We start from the raw sequence: 14,671 nt of genomic DNA, 5'->3' as shown, positions 1-14,671 counted from the left end.
GCAACTGTATGGTAGCTTGAGCATTCTTTGGCATTGTCCTCCTTTGGGATTGGAATGAAAACTGACCTTTACCAGTCCTGTGGCCACCGCTGAGCTTTCCAAATTTGCAGCACCTTAACAGCATCATCTTTTAGGATTTTAAATAGCTCAGATGGAATTCCATCACATCTACTAGCTTTGTTCACAGTAATGGTTCCTAAGGCCCACCTGACTTCACACTCCAGGATGTCCAGCTGTGGATTAGTGACCACATCATCATGGTAATCTGGGTCATTAAGACCTTTCTTGTATAGTTTTTCTGTGTATTCTTGTCACTTCTTGTTAATCTCTTCTGCTTCTATCAGGTCCTTCTGTTTATGTCCTTTATCATGCCCATCCTTGATGAAATGTTCCCTTGGTATCTCCAAATTTTTCAGAGATCTTCAGTCTTTCCCATTCTGATATTTTCCTTTTTTTTTTTTTTTTTTTTGCATTGCTCATTTAAAAAGACCTTCTTATCTCTTCTTGCTGTTCTCTGGAACTCTGCATTCAGTTGGGTATATCTTTCCCTTTCTCCCTGCCTTTCGCTTTTCTTTTCTCAGCTATTTGTAAAGCCTCCTCAAGCAGCCACTTTGCCGCCTTATATTTTTCTTTGGGGTGGTTTTGGTCCTGCCTCCTGTACAGTGTTATGAACCTCCATCCATAGTTCTTTGCACTCTACCAGATCTAATCCCTTGAAGCTGTTCATCACCTCCACTGTATAATCATAAGGGTTTTGATTTAGGTCATACATGAATGCCCTAGTGGTTTTCCATACTTTCTTCAGTTTAAGCCTGCATTTTGCAATAAAGTCTCATGATCTGAGCAACAGTCACCTTCAGGTTTTGTTTTTGCTGACTATATAGAACTTCTCCATCTTTGGCTGCAAAGAACATAATCAGTCTGATTTCGGTATTGACCATCTGGTGATGTCCATGTGTAGAGTTGTCTCTTGGGTTGTTGGAAAAGGGTGTTTGCTATGACCATCGGGTTCTCTTGACAGAACTCTGTTAGCTTTTGCCCTGGTTCATTGGTACTCTAAGGCTAAACTTGATTGTTATTCCGGTATCTTGACTTCCTACTTTTGCATCCCAATCCTATGATGAAAAGAATATCTTTTTTGGTGTTAGTTCTAGGAAGTGTAGGTCTTCAGAGAACCAGTCAACTTCAACTTCTGCATCAGTGGTTGGGCACAGACTTAGATTACTAGGATTTTGAATGGTTTGCCTTGGAAACTAACCAATATCATTTTGTCATTTTTGAGATTGCACTCAAATACTGCATTTTGGATTCTTTTGTTGACTATGAGGGCTATTCCATTTCTTCTAAGGGATTCTTGCCCACAGTAGTAGATATAATGGTCATCTGAATTAAATTCACCCATTCCAGTCCATTTTAGTTCACTGTCAGTATTCACTCTTGCTGTCTCCTGCTTTACCACATGCAATTTACCTTGATTCATGGACTTAACATTCCAGGTTCCTGTGCAATATTGTTCTTTACAGCATAAGACTTGACTTTCACCACCAGACACATCCACAACATAGCATCATTTCTGCTTTGGCCCAGCCATTTCATTCTTTTTGGTGCTATTCATAATTGCCCTTTGCTCTTCCCCAGTAGCATATTGGACACCTTCTGACCTGGGGTGGGGGGGGTCATCTGGTGTCATATCTTCTTGCCTTTTCATACTGTCCATGGGGTTCTCCAGGCAAGAATACTAGCCTGGGTTGCCATTTCCTACACCACTGGACCATGTTTTGTCTGAGCTCTTCACTATGACGCATCTGTCTTGAGTGGCCCTGCACGGCATGGCTCATAGCTTCGTTGAATTATGCAGGCCCCTTCACCACGACAAGGCTGTGATCCATGAAGGGGACATATACATCTACCCACTTTTTTAGACTTTTTTACCATAACAGATTTTTTTAAGATCCTGAGTTCATACAGACATCTCTGTTTAGCATTCATCACTAAATCCTTTCTCATTTCATTCAGATTTTTTTCCTATTAACATGCCTACTTACAATGTAATCCCTTCTTTACAAAATAAACAAAATGTGGTATATATCCATACAATGAAATACTCTTCAGCAATAAAAAGGAATAGACAGTTTGCTACATGTTATATGGATAAACATCATAATATTATGCTTAGTGAAAGAAGCCAGACCCAAAAAGATGTCATGCTGTATGATTCCATTTATATATGAAATGTCCAACAAAGGTAAATCTATAGAGACAAAGCAGATGAGTGGTCACCTGGGCTGGGATAGGATTAGGGAGCTGTGGGGGATGATGGAAGGGGCTGTGGTGAGGAATTGTACAACTCCACAGACTTAATAAAAGTCATTGAATTTATATTTAAAACAAGTGACTACTATGGGCACATATATTAGTAATAGTTGTTAAAAAAGTAAACCCTTCTTTCAACTTCTACTCATACCTCAGTTGGTTATGTTGACTCAAGATGTTCCATTGTATTGGCTTTTGACCAAAAAAACCTTAAAACCTGTTTTCTGTACCTTGCAGTCGACACATCCCTCCTGGTCACAAGTCTGCCTTACTCTGTTTAACAGCCATATAGTCATTTGGACGTCAAGCAGAGCCAGAAGCTGACCATTTATTGCTTTCGCTCATCTGTTCATTCCTACCATTTTTTCAAACAGGCACTTCATTTTTGTGAAATATTTTGGTTGTTTTCCTCTCTGGTGTTTGAAGAAGAGATCAACAGTTGCTGTGACTGTGACTTCCTGCTGAGCTGCTATGAGGAGTGAGTGTGGTGCTTTACTCGCTAGCTGTTCTCAAAACATAGAAATATCAACCCAGGCCAGCTTCTGACCTCTGGGGGAGGAAATCCACAAATGACACATTTTACTTGAAAATACTGGATTTAATAGAAAATATCACATTGTAAACCAGTCCATTGATCCATTAGCTTAAAACAGAATGGCAGCACAATCACGTATAAAAGCTAAAGGTAAAACACTGGTACCAAACACAGTGCTTAGAGAGAGGCCTGAGCCAGGCTCTGAAAGATCTTTCCCAGAAAAGAGGTGGCAGCAGCTTCTAGCTGGCACAAAAACAGGGAGCAGGCAGCATCCAAACCGTCAAGGCATAGAAGTAAGAGGAAAGCAGAGCAGTAGACTCATTTTGTGAACAAGGAACGAAGGAGAAAGGGGCAAAGGCATTGTGTTTTCTGATGTTCTGGGAATATGAGGCCATGCCACAGGAGCCCACGAGGGTTAGAAGGATAGGGTGTTTTATGTGGGGAAAGGATATTAGGCGACTTCTAAAGAAGTTGGTATGTTTTTGGCACTCAGCTCTTAGGGGTGTAGAACATGTCACTTGTGTGTTTCTAAACTGAGCTGCTTGCCCTGGCCCCATAACCTTGGCTGAATACAGCTTTGAACTTGACAGTGTCTGTTGCCCCTGTGGACCTCCTCCATGTGTATGAGAGGTTCCACAGTGAGACTTTGGAACAAAACACAGGACTCCCGTGGGAAAAATGTTTCCACCTTCCAGTGCTGGAAGGTCCCTGTGGGAGGGGAGTTTGACGTGGCCGGGTCCCTTGAAGATCTGAGTTTATCAGAGAAAGCCTTCTCTCTAGCCCCACCTACCGAAATCCTCTCTGAGAGTCCTCTGAGTTCAAGGAAGGGCCAACTGAAAGAGCAGGAAAAAAAAGGGAGGGGGGGAAGTAAGGGATAGTTTCCTTCCCATGGCCTCTGTTATTGACCAAAGGGACTGCTTCCTCATACTGATTTTAGACACAGAGTATTTATTCCTGAATCTAAAACAGTGATTCTCAAATAAGGGGCAGGTCTGTTCAAGAGGGACTTTCAAGACTCTCCAGAGAGGTTCTATCCAATATATATAAGCCCTTAACTCCCTCCCCAATTGAGAATCAGAGCACATGATAGAACTTACTGATGGGAATGTAGTATACATATGAACAGTGTCAGAGACAGAACAAAAAGCTAAAAACCCCTAGTCAGTGGGGCAAACATCAAAATTATGGAGTGATTCCTTTTTTTTTTTTCTGATTAAGAGTAAGTTACAAACAAGTAGCTAAACTCTTATGACCAAACTCCACGCTGCATAGTCAAAAAGTTTGCCCACTTATCTGGAGTAACCATACTAGATTAAAGAAATACAATTCTGTCATCCTAAAGACAATTTCCAGAAAGATCCACCTGTCCCAATGAGGTACTTGCTAATCACTGTATGGTTTCTTAGAAGACTGGCTTTTCTCTATTTCTTTCTCTTTGATACTGTACAAGGGGTCCACCAATTTGTTATGAACAAGCATTAAACCTACAAAAAATTAAAAACAAAAGTTGTTAATGCAGGTAGAGGCAGAATTCCATTAACAGTAACGTCCAGGAGCTCTCAAAAATTTTTGTCCTAGAACTGGTACTCATCATCATTTTTCTGTGGGCCCAAATGATAAACATCTTAAGAATAGGAAAAGAATTTGTTATTCCTATTAAATGCTAGGACAGCCGGCCATTATAAGTTGGCCATTTGTTCACCAAAGAACAAATTCCTATTCTCCTGGTCAGTAAATGAGGATTTTCATGTTTGAAGCAGTGAGTGTCCTCTTTAAGTAGAAGAAAAAAGATCTTCATGACAGTTCAGTGCCTTGACGAAGGAAAAGGCCTGTATGAAGATAAAAAGCCTGAGGCTCAGTATCACTGCAAGTAGTTTACCAAATTGCCCTAGAACTCCAACTTTGATTTCATTTTTTTCTCCTCCTCAGAGCAAGCAGGTCTCCCAAAATGGACCCTGACAGTCATGGATGGAAGAAAAAACTATTCTGAGAGGAGGGTTTGATTTTTTTTTTTTTAAATCACAGTTGTGAATTACAGTGGTCAGAGCATGCAAGCTAGATTCACTCCTGGCACATCTGAAGTTGGCTACCTACTCTGACCCACCTCACCCTCACCTTTGAAATACTTGACAGTCTTCACTTTCAACTCCAGGGTAGCATCCTCGTCGCACACAAACACTGTGCGGGGATGCTGCTGGAAGGCAGACACGGTCCACATGTGGTTCACTCCCTCCTCGATGGCCTTGTACAGAGCAAACGCCTTGTGAGCACCTGTGATGAGGATCATCACCTGGGGATCAGAAAACAAGCCTGTGACGGAGAAGGAGCAGCAAAACTGGAAGCCGACACCTGAATTCTAGGCTCGCCACCCAAAATGATCGTAAGGACTACTGCTTCTCTATGTCGTTTCAAGTCTAGCACGGGGCACACTGTGCTCCGTGCTCTGTGTGCCTTATCACACGAGTAGCCTGAAGTGGGGAGCATCATTATCCCTACATAAGGAAGTAGGTTCTGTGATGGGGGTTTAAGTAGCCTGCCCCAGGTCATTTCCAACCTAGAGTCCATGCTCTTGTCCACCACGTAATTGTGCCTTCTGGCACTTCTGATGATGTCTGTGAAAGTGCCCTGTGAACAGATGTCCCATGCACACCGAGGCCCACACCTTAGGTCCCAGGGCTTCTAGGCTGGGTGAGTTTTCAGTGACAAACTGAGAAAGAGGGGTCACAATCGGCACTGTCTACAAGGAGGCCTTGGAAGCCATGGTGAGAGTTATCTGTGTGGCTGCTAAGGTTGAACCCAAATAAGGCTGCCCCTTAATCTGGTCACTTTTCAATTCAGAGTATTAGACCTGCTCGTGTGACTTAGAGTAATGCTTTTTGTCTAAGTAAAACAGGCACAGACTCCCCTCGACGCTTAAAATATCAAGATGTCAAGTGTTGGAAAGTGATTATAAATAGCTCTCCATATACCCTTTCATTGTAATTCACTTGTACCATGGAGTTGTGAGCAGGATCTACTGTTCCTTGCTTGAAAGATGAAAAAACAGAGGCACAAAGAGAAATGTGACTCTTTGTTCAGGACACCAGAATTCATTTTCAAAAACAGAATTTCCAGGTTTCCAGCCCCAGGTCCTTTCTGCACACTGCAGGAAGCGCCCTCAAACCACACTACTTACCAAAACCAGCAAAATGATCTCCCTAGGTACTGATTCAAGGTTACCCAACAGAAATCTGCTGCCATTGCTCGTTTCACAAAAGTTCATTTTAGATAGGGAATCTTTTTCACTGATTTACATGTTTACAGACTTGGGCAAGGAAAGTTGAAGCTAAAATTTCTGTAGCTGCTTCTCACTGAATATACCAGAAATGAAGAGAAAAAGCTTCTAATGAAAGTAAGGAAACTGGAACCACAAAAAATTCTAATGATACCCAGATTTCTATGGAAAGACTTACTAAATTCAGGTCAAGATACTATTTCCATCACACTTCTCCACATTTATGAATCTCTGCACACAGGGCTATAAGCACAAGCATCTTGCAGTTGCAGGGGGAGCTCCCTTCAAGCAGTGACTGACCGCTACCAAATGCAGGGAACCAGAGGGCCCCCTCAGTACCTGGGCAGGTACAAATTCATATTCTGACATTAGTGGTACTGGGTAAGCAGAGACTAGGAGCCTGCGGCTTCCTGGGCAGTCACTGCTGAAAGGTTACACCTCACACTGGGAAGAATGGTTACTTCCAGAGAAGAAGGAGAACAGTGAAGGGTCTCAGTTGGGACTTTAGCCTTATTTCTTATGTCTTCATTTTTAATAAAAGTGAATTCAGGTGGTACTTGTATAGTTAAAATTAGCAGCAAAAAGACAAGTCTAGCTCCCCCCACCCACAATGAAAGGCCTGTGGATCCCTTGCACCCTTACCTCTCTAGCATCCATGACAGTGCCCACGCCCACTGTCAGGGCCATAGTGGGCACCTTGGCAAGATCTCCATCGAAGAACCGAGCATTGGCCAGGATGGTGTCCATGGCCAGCGTCTTCACACGGGTCCTAGACACCAGACTGGAGCCCGGCTCGTTGAAGGCAATGTGTCCGTCAGGGCCGATGCCTGCCCAAGAGAGATGGGGCAGCCCTGTCGGTGCCAGGGATCCAAGACTTCAAGAATGGACAATCCCTCTTTCCCCACGTGGGGTCTGAAATCCTTGAAAACCGTGTCTCTCACCTCATTCAGTTAAGATAAACTTTAAGCATCTGACCTTCCCTCCTTGTTTCTAGCTGAGGCATACACACATTGTTAACTTGCTAACCCCCTCAGAAAGCTAAAGAGGGAGCGATTCAGAAAGCTTCTGCCCCCCAGGTGATCCAAGTGTAACTTTTCTCTCGTCTGCCACTAGTCATGGGTCCCGCTGCTTAGACAGAGTCACACTGAATAAAACATACACAAGGCCTGGAAAGGGGCTGCCAGGTTTATAATATCTCAAAACATGAGCATTCCTAGCCTCTTCCTCCCCACTTTGAAGTAAAGAAGGGTTAAATCTGGAGCAGTAAAAAACTGTTCAACTTCAGCCTCCCACCTCCACCCGCTGTGGGTGACTCCAGAGGCCACGGCAGACGGAAGTCTAAGAGGGCGACTCAGCGGAGGGACACCCTTGGTCCCCACCCTCTCTCTGCTGCTCTGGCTGGCTGACCCAGGGCAAGTCACAAAGCTGCTCTGGGGTTCAATCGCTGTTTATAGTGTGCTGGGGTTGATGGTAGAATCTTTTAGAACTACATGAGTCTGATTTTTAATGTTTAACTGATTAGCCAGTTCCTGTGACTGATCCATAAAACTCTATCTAGGGAACAGAGAATCTGAGTCCAAATCCAAATACCTCACTTTAGATAAAACACTGAAGAAGAGGAGATGCCCCAGATCACAGTTTCTGAGCAACAGGGGCTCCCACTGTGCCTTCCCTGCCACCTCAGGCCAACAAATGACCCCTGTCACTGGCACAGAGAGGAAGCTGTTTGGGAGACAGGCATGGGTCTTGTCCTCCTCATGTGTTCCAGCCACCCTGGACACCTGCTGCAGTGTCGAGCTCACCTCCAACAAACAGCTCAATCCCGCCCGCAGCCTTGATCTTCTCTTCAAAGGCATCACACTCAGCCTGCAGGTCAGCTGCATTCCCATCCAGGATGTGAGTGTTTTCTGGGTGGATGTCAATGTGCTTGAAGAAGTTGTTCCACATGAAGGAGTGATAGCTCTCTGGGTGGTCTCGAGGAAGGCCTGTGGGGCCATGGCTGCACTCAGTCATGCCAGGCTGAGCCAGAGTCTGCCTCCCAAAGATGCCAGGATACCTCCTGACCCCCAGAGACACTTTCAGGGAAAAGCCTATCAGGGAGGCTGGGGCCCCAGCCACTCAGGGTAGGCTGAGCTGGTATCCTTGTCTGCTCAAGACCATGGGACTAGGCCCTCATTCTGATCTCTTCACAGGGGAATGGCCAGAGGCTGCAGGCCAGGGTCATTCTGGGCTACTAGAGGTGGGCTAGCCTCCTAGGGGGTAAGTACTGGGTCTATCTAGGGAAGGAAGCAAGCATACCCCTTACCCTATGCCTCCTACCCCACCATTCATTCCTAGTTACACCCTGCTCAGCCTGAACCCCAACCTGAACACCAGGGGGCTGGTGAGAATTAATTTCAGGGCTTCCCAAAAAGGATATTTTTCAGTCAAGAAGAATGTTTAAAATGCATGTTTCAGGGGCTGGGTATGGAGAAGGAAATGGCAATCCACTCCAGTATTCTTGCCTGGAGAATCCCACGGACGGAGGAGCCTGGTAGGCTGCAGTCTATGGGGTTACTAAGAGTCGGACACGACTGAGCGACTTCACTTTCATGCATTGGAGAAGGAAATGGCAACCCACTCCAGTATTCTTGCCTGGAGACTTCCAGGGACAGGGGAGCCTGGTGGGCTGCCGTCTATGGGGTCGCACAGAGTCGGACACGACTGAAGCAACTTAGCAGCAGCAGCAGGGGCTGCGGGAGTGGGGAAATGGGTAGTTGGTGTTTAATAGCTAGAGTTTTCATTTTGCAAGATAAAGAGAGTTCTGGAAATTGGCTGCACAACAGTGTGAAAGTACTTAACGCCGAACTGTACATAGAAGGACAGTTAAGATGGTAAGTTTTATGTTATATGTAATTTACCACAATTTAAACAAAAGAACCTTTCAAGTGAAACCATTACAAGATGATGGTAGGCGGCACAGAGGGTGACAGGAGTCCAAGGTGCCACTTTTCATCAGTGGGAAGGACACCAGTCTCAGCTCCCCTCCCAGTATACTTGGCAGGAAAGGGACTGGAAGAGGAACAGTAGAAAGTCCAGACACAGACACTGGGGGGACACGCCCCAGCCATGGGACCCCAGATCCCATTTGCAGTCATTTGTTCCAGAAAGAAAGGGCATGGAGTTGGGGAGGAGACAGAGGGGGCAATATGCTAAAGTTTATCAAGTGTCTGCTCTGTACAAGAAGCTTCCACATCTGTTATATCACTTAAGCCCAAAAGTCAGTTTCATTAGCTTCATGTCATAGCTGAAGAAACCAAGGCCTGGAGGATATGGTATCACCAATTGAGCCTACCACCAAATGTCACTGATTCCGAGATGTCTCCAGTCCTCTCCTGGCTGATCCTGTGAGGCTGATCCTGACGACTTTCCTGGAATCAGGTAAGACCATGAAAGACAAAGACTCACCCACATACTCATCCATGTTGAAAGTCTTCACATATTTGAAGGACAGGTCTCCATTCTTATAGTATTCAATCAGTTTCTTGTAGCAGCCAAGTGGGGTGCTCCCTGCAAGAGAGGCCACAGCAATGAACCCCCTTCAGCTTCCCACTCCTGGAAGCCCAGAGGGCAACCAGGAATGAATCAGGGGTGCTTCACTAGGAATACCTGTCAGATCTGAAGTCCTACCTAATGCTCAATCCCAACTGCCATCCATATTTTCCCCCTAGACTGCAAGCTCCAGGAGGGCAGGGCTATGTTTGTCTTGTTCACTGCTGAATCCCTAGCACTTAAAACACTGATGATTGAAATGACTGTGATTAGCACCTGAGTGAATGTCAGACTTAATTACCAACGTGATATTCCCTGAGCAACCAGTACGTGAGAGGTACATTATGGGCATGCAGAGAAGTGAGGGACTCAGCAGCCACCCTGGAGGAGCTCACTGTCTAGGAGAGGGGACACAGGTACAGGCCAGCCTGTGGGTTCGGGGAGACTTCCCCTTGGAGCAGCAAACTCAAGTGCAGTCTCATTAAAAAGTCAGTCATAAACCCATAAAGAGGCAAGAGGACTACTGTAGATTAAGAAACTAGATATGCATGAAGCCTTGACTGGACATTGGATTAATTTTAAAAAAAACTACAAATAAATGTGGACAATTAGAAGGAAAATTAATATAGTTTGTGTATTAGATGACACTGTGAAATGATTTTTAATTCCCCTAGGTATGATAGTAGTATTGTGGTTATATAAGAGAATGTCCTTATTCTGAGGAGTTATGTGCTAAAGGACTTAGAAGTAAAAGACTTAAAGGATCTCTAGACCGTTCCAGTGGCTTATAAGGAGTGTGTGTGTGTGTGTGTATAGACAGAACATGAGCCACAAGAGATGAAAGTAAATATGGCAAAATGTTAACAACTGGTGAATCCAGGTAAATGGTACCTATTCTTTCACCTTTTCTGAATATGTGAAACTGCTAAAAATAAAAAGATGGAAAGAAAAAAGCCCCACCCAAACCAAGTCATTCTTTTCATAACCCACTAATGGCTTCTTATTTCAGTCTGAATAATAACCAGTCCTAACAAAGGCTCTATATAACCTGGCCCCTGGCTGCCTCCCACCCGCCTTAGGAATCCTGCTTCAAGCAGTTTCACCTCAGGGCCTTTGCACATGGGGTTTGTTCCCTTTGCCAACAATGCTACCCTACCAGTATCTGCACAGCTCATTCACCTCTTTAGGGCCTTTACTCAGAGACTTTCCCTGCCCCCATATCCAACACTGTAACTCCCACCCCTTCCTGAACATTCCCTATCACTTCGCTGCTTCATTTTCTCCTTCCCTCTTATCACCTCTGTATTTTGCTAATTCACTTGTTTATGATCTGTCTCTCCCACTATAAGCTTTAGGAAGGCAGGAATTTGTGTTCTTTTTATTCATTGCTGTATCTCTGGCATCGAGAACAGTTTGGCATACAGCAGGTATTCGAAAAATATCTGCTGAATGAATTGCAGCAGACCCATTCACACAAAATAACCAGCTTGTCCCTGTGACATGGTCTTAGCTATGCCTGAGCTACACAGCTTCCCTGTCCTCCTCCTGAACTTTGTCATGTCCATTTTCCAAACTTCTAGCCTTCCCATCAGTCCTGTGTGTTGTTGATCAGGCATTAAGTTGTGTCTGACTCTTTGCGACCCCATGGACTGTAGCACACCAGCCTCCTCTGTCCTCCACTATCTACTGGAGTTTGCTCAAATTCATGTCCATCGAGTCAGTGATGCTATCTAACCATCTCATCCTCTGACACCCTCTTCTCCTTTTGCCTTCAATCTTTCCCAGCAACAGGGTCTTTTCCAATGAGTCAGCTCTTCGAATCAGGTGGCCAAAGTACTGGAGCTTCAGCTTCAGCATCAGTCCTTTCAATGACTATTCAGGGTTGAGTTCCTTTAGGATTGACTGGTTTGATCCTGTGAGCTTCCCAATATCTAGCCAATAAATTCCTTTTCTTCTCAAATTAGCCAGAGTAGGTTTTGGTAACTTCCACCCAAATCCCTGATTGGTGCTTCATCTAATAGAAGGAGTATTCCAAGGAACCCACAGGGAAATGCTGTGCTGGTTCAAGCATGACAGTAAGGAAGGAGCCAGGTCTTCGATGGCCCTTAATACCATTCTGAGGGGGCTGGATCTATTTTGCAAATGATGGGGCACTGGGGAGGGGTTTCAGCAGAAGCCCAGACTCCAACGTAGCCTGGCTGTACAGTTAGAAAACAGATGTTAGTGCAGCCCTGTCCTAGTCTGAGATGTTAGTGGTTTCACAGGCACCTGCATATACTGTTCCCACAAACCTCCAGAGCAGAGATGGGGAAACTTCAGCCCACAGGCCAGATCTAGCGTACTGCCTGTTTTTGTAGCATTCATAAAGGACAGTTTAAAAGACAAAAGAATATTATGACATATGAAAATTATATAAGCTCAAACTTCAGTGTTGGTAAAGTTTCACTGGCAGACAGCCATGCTCATTTATGTATTGTCTATGGCTGTTTCTGAGCTACAAGGACAGAGTTAAGTGATTGCAATCACTGGTTGTATGGCCAGTGAAGTGTAAAATATTTATTATTTGGCTGTATATAGAAAAAGCTTGAAGACTCACCCAATAGTATATGGGCCACTGAGGCAAATCCACCCCACCTCTGAAAGAAATAATCAGAACATTTGCTTTGACGAGCTAGAGTCAAAATATCCTCCGATAAAGGCACCATTCTGATTTTTTCCCCAAAGAAATTGGGACTATTTTTCACTTGGGTTCTATGTTTAATTAAGCCTTACAGAAATTGCTTTGAGTGACTATCTTCTCAATTCTCCCAAAGACGGTGCTTAGTTACTAGCACTATAGGTGCAGAGAAGAGAAATTAATTCATTACATAAAATGTATGTCTTAAGGTATTTGGACTTAATTCTGTTAAGGACACTTGGCTCCCAGAGCTGACTTAGAATATAGCCTAAAAATCAGTTTTTCATGCCTAACCAAGATCCCTTCTACTCCAGGGTTCTTCAGGAGCAGACTGCAACAAAACCAACCCGAGGAAGCTAGGTCCTCTGTTTTGTATGCTCAGGGTGCAGGGGAGTTGTTCACTCATAAGGGGCAGTACCTCAGAGCCCTCCTTGCAGTTCCTTGTCTGAATGAGCCTACCTACCTGGACCCTTGAGAGCCCCTAATGCCTTTGCCCACTCTCCCCACCCCACAACGCACCAGTAGGAAGCCCCAGGGTGAAGTACTTGTCTGGCCCTGGGTTAAACTGGATGATGCGGTTCCTGATGTATTTGGCCGCCCACTCACTGGCCTGAGAGTAGTTGTCCAGGATGATGAGCTTCATCGTGTCCTGCAGAGGCAGGTGACAGAAAGAATCATTGGTAAGACATAAGGAGAAGGGTGGAGGTGGTTGGGATGGAGGGGTAAGCCCCTTTCTCTAGGCTGAGCCAGGAAGAGGAAGGCTCATAGTTCACAGGAATATCAAAAAGCTGGGCCAAGTGCCTCCACCACCCAGCAGGAGGCGCTGCTGCGGGACAGACCTGGGGTCCAATCTCGGTTCCTCTATTTATCACTGCAGGACCTTGGTTAAGGATCCAAGTTCTTTGAGCCTGTTTTCTCTTAACGTGAAAATGGGGACAACAGCACCTACCTGAGAGATTTCATGATGGTGAATATTAAATGAGAAAATGCCTGTAAACCACATAATATTCAACATAATATGTTGGCTGGTATCTTGTAGCTCGACCCAGGCCCGCGTTCCCCTTCTTGACAGCCTGGCTAGATGCTATGCTCTACCCTTGAACAACAACTCACTAAACAGGTCATGGGATCATCTTGGATCACTAGAGTAGGTGGCTGACTGGAGAGGTGTGTTCTTTTTCAGTACCAGAGAGGGGTGCTCCTACCGGCCGGCCTTGCTTTGTGAATCCTCAGTTTCCACCAAAAACACCGGGTAAAGGCAATCACTCAGGAATGAGGGCGTTTACTCCTCCCCCAGCACTGCGGTCAAATCAGAGTGGGAAGGCCCGAGGCTGAGGTGGCTGGGTCTGCGATTCATGGGGTTTTCCCCACGAACCGAAGTTTCCCCCCGTCCCACCCCAATGGGAATCCCATCGCCCTTCCAGAGAGGAAGTCCAAGCAGATCGCTAGGAATCCCGGCTCCGGGGTGCCAGAGGCTGGGCAGCACCCGGACCTCGCCCGCGAATAGGGTCCCCGTGGACCCCGCTCCCCACTTACGCAGATGCCTCCCGGCGGCGGCTGCAGCGACTGCGCCGGCAGCCCCGCCCCGCGCGGGTCATGTGGCTGCGGGTCACGCGGTGGCGCACTCGGTCGGCGGGGTTGATTCTGAAGGGCCGCGGAAGATTCTGCCCCGCGGGCCAGGGGCCGCCCACTCTCGTTTGAGTTCCGGGACGGAGTAGGCCCGGGTGGCGGCGGAGAGGGTGGTGGGTACCTGGAGACTGGTTTGGTGGAAGAGAGAGACGGGAGGGGGTCCCAGGTTGTTCCCAGGGATGCAGTTCCCCGGGCGGGGGTTCTGGGACCAGGTTTTCAGTTTTGGGGGTGAGGCTGGGGAGGAAGAGCAGAATCGCTTCCTCTAGGGCTGAGCTTGTCTCAGATGTTTTTAGATGTCATTTCTTTACCTAGTTAGTACTGCTTTTTTTGTTTTCAATATAATTGGATTTTTTTTCTACCTCTAGGGGGGAAAAAAAATCAATCTTTGCAGCAGTATAAACTAGAGAAAAACGTAAACTCTTGATCGCCTCTATTCCTCCACCCTGAGATATGTTAACAGTTTAGACTACATCCTCAGTGGATTTTCCTTAAGATCCTTATATTTTACAGAAATGAGAGCATACCAAACGGGCCATCCCAAGGCAGCTGGGCGCCCATGTCTTGCAGTTTCCCTGACTCTCCTCGCCCTTTCCTTTTGGGCCCCGCTGCGGCTCCATCTTCTGGTGAGACCCTGATGAGCTAACACAAGTTCTGGGTACTTGTTCTTTGGCTTCACTGTTGGTTAGGGTTTTTTGTTTGTTTGTTTTGCTTT

General features: G+C 45.7%; 1 protein-coding gene across 2 annotated transcripts; it reads right to left on the bottom strand.

Moving 5' to 3' along the window:
- Nucleotides 1–3,205: 3,205 nt before the first annotated feature.
- Nucleotides 3,206–13,914, bottom strand: GNPDA1 (glucosamine-6-phosphate deaminase 1). 2 transcript variants are annotated; one of them, XM_040239843.1, is made up of 7 exons: nt 13,867–13,914; nt 12,850–12,979; nt 9,570–9,671; nt 7,925–8,107; nt 6,765–6,949; nt 4,964–5,138; nt 3,206–4,332 (listed from the first exon to the last, which is right to left on the bottom strand). In XM_040239843.1, the coding sequence occupies exons 2-7, from the start codon at nt 12,971–12,973 to the stop codon at nt 4,232–4,234; spliced, it is 870 nt and encodes a 289-aa protein (XP_040095777.1). In that variant the 5' UTR covers nt 12,974–12,979; nt 13,867–13,914; the 3' UTR covers nt 3,206–4,231. The 2 variants fall into 2 exon arrangements, with proteins under 2 accessions (XP_040095777.1, XP_040095778.1); XM_040239844.1 differs by lacking the exon at nt 13,867–13,914 and adding an exon at nt 13,536–13,591.
- Between the last annotated feature and the right edge of the window lie 757 nt (nt 13,915–14,671).

The sequence above is a fragment of the Oryx dammah genome, unplaced genomic scaffold (assembly GCF_014754425.2).
Source record: "Oryx dammah isolate SB20612 unplaced genomic scaffold, SCBI_Odam_1.1 HiC_scaffold_5, whole genome shotgun sequence".
Taxonomy (NCBI): domain Eukaryota; kingdom Metazoa; phylum Chordata; class Mammalia; order Artiodactyla; family Bovidae; genus Oryx; species Oryx dammah.
This window is presented reverse-complemented; position numbering and strand designations above follow the sequence as displayed.

Coding starts and splice junctions, on each gene's coding strand:
- GNPDA1 (XM_040239843.1), bottom strand. CDS start 12,973: ATGAAGCTCATCATCCTGGACAACTACTCTCAGGCCAGTGAGTGGGCG. Junction 8,108..9,569: donor CAACATGGATGAGTATGTGG/GTGAGTCTTTGT, acceptor ATGGCCCCACAG/GCCTTCCTCGAGACCACCCA. Junction 5,139..6,764: donor CTGTCATGGATGCTAGAGAG/GTAAGGGTGCAA, acceptor TCTGATCCCCAG/GTGATGATCCTCATCACAGG.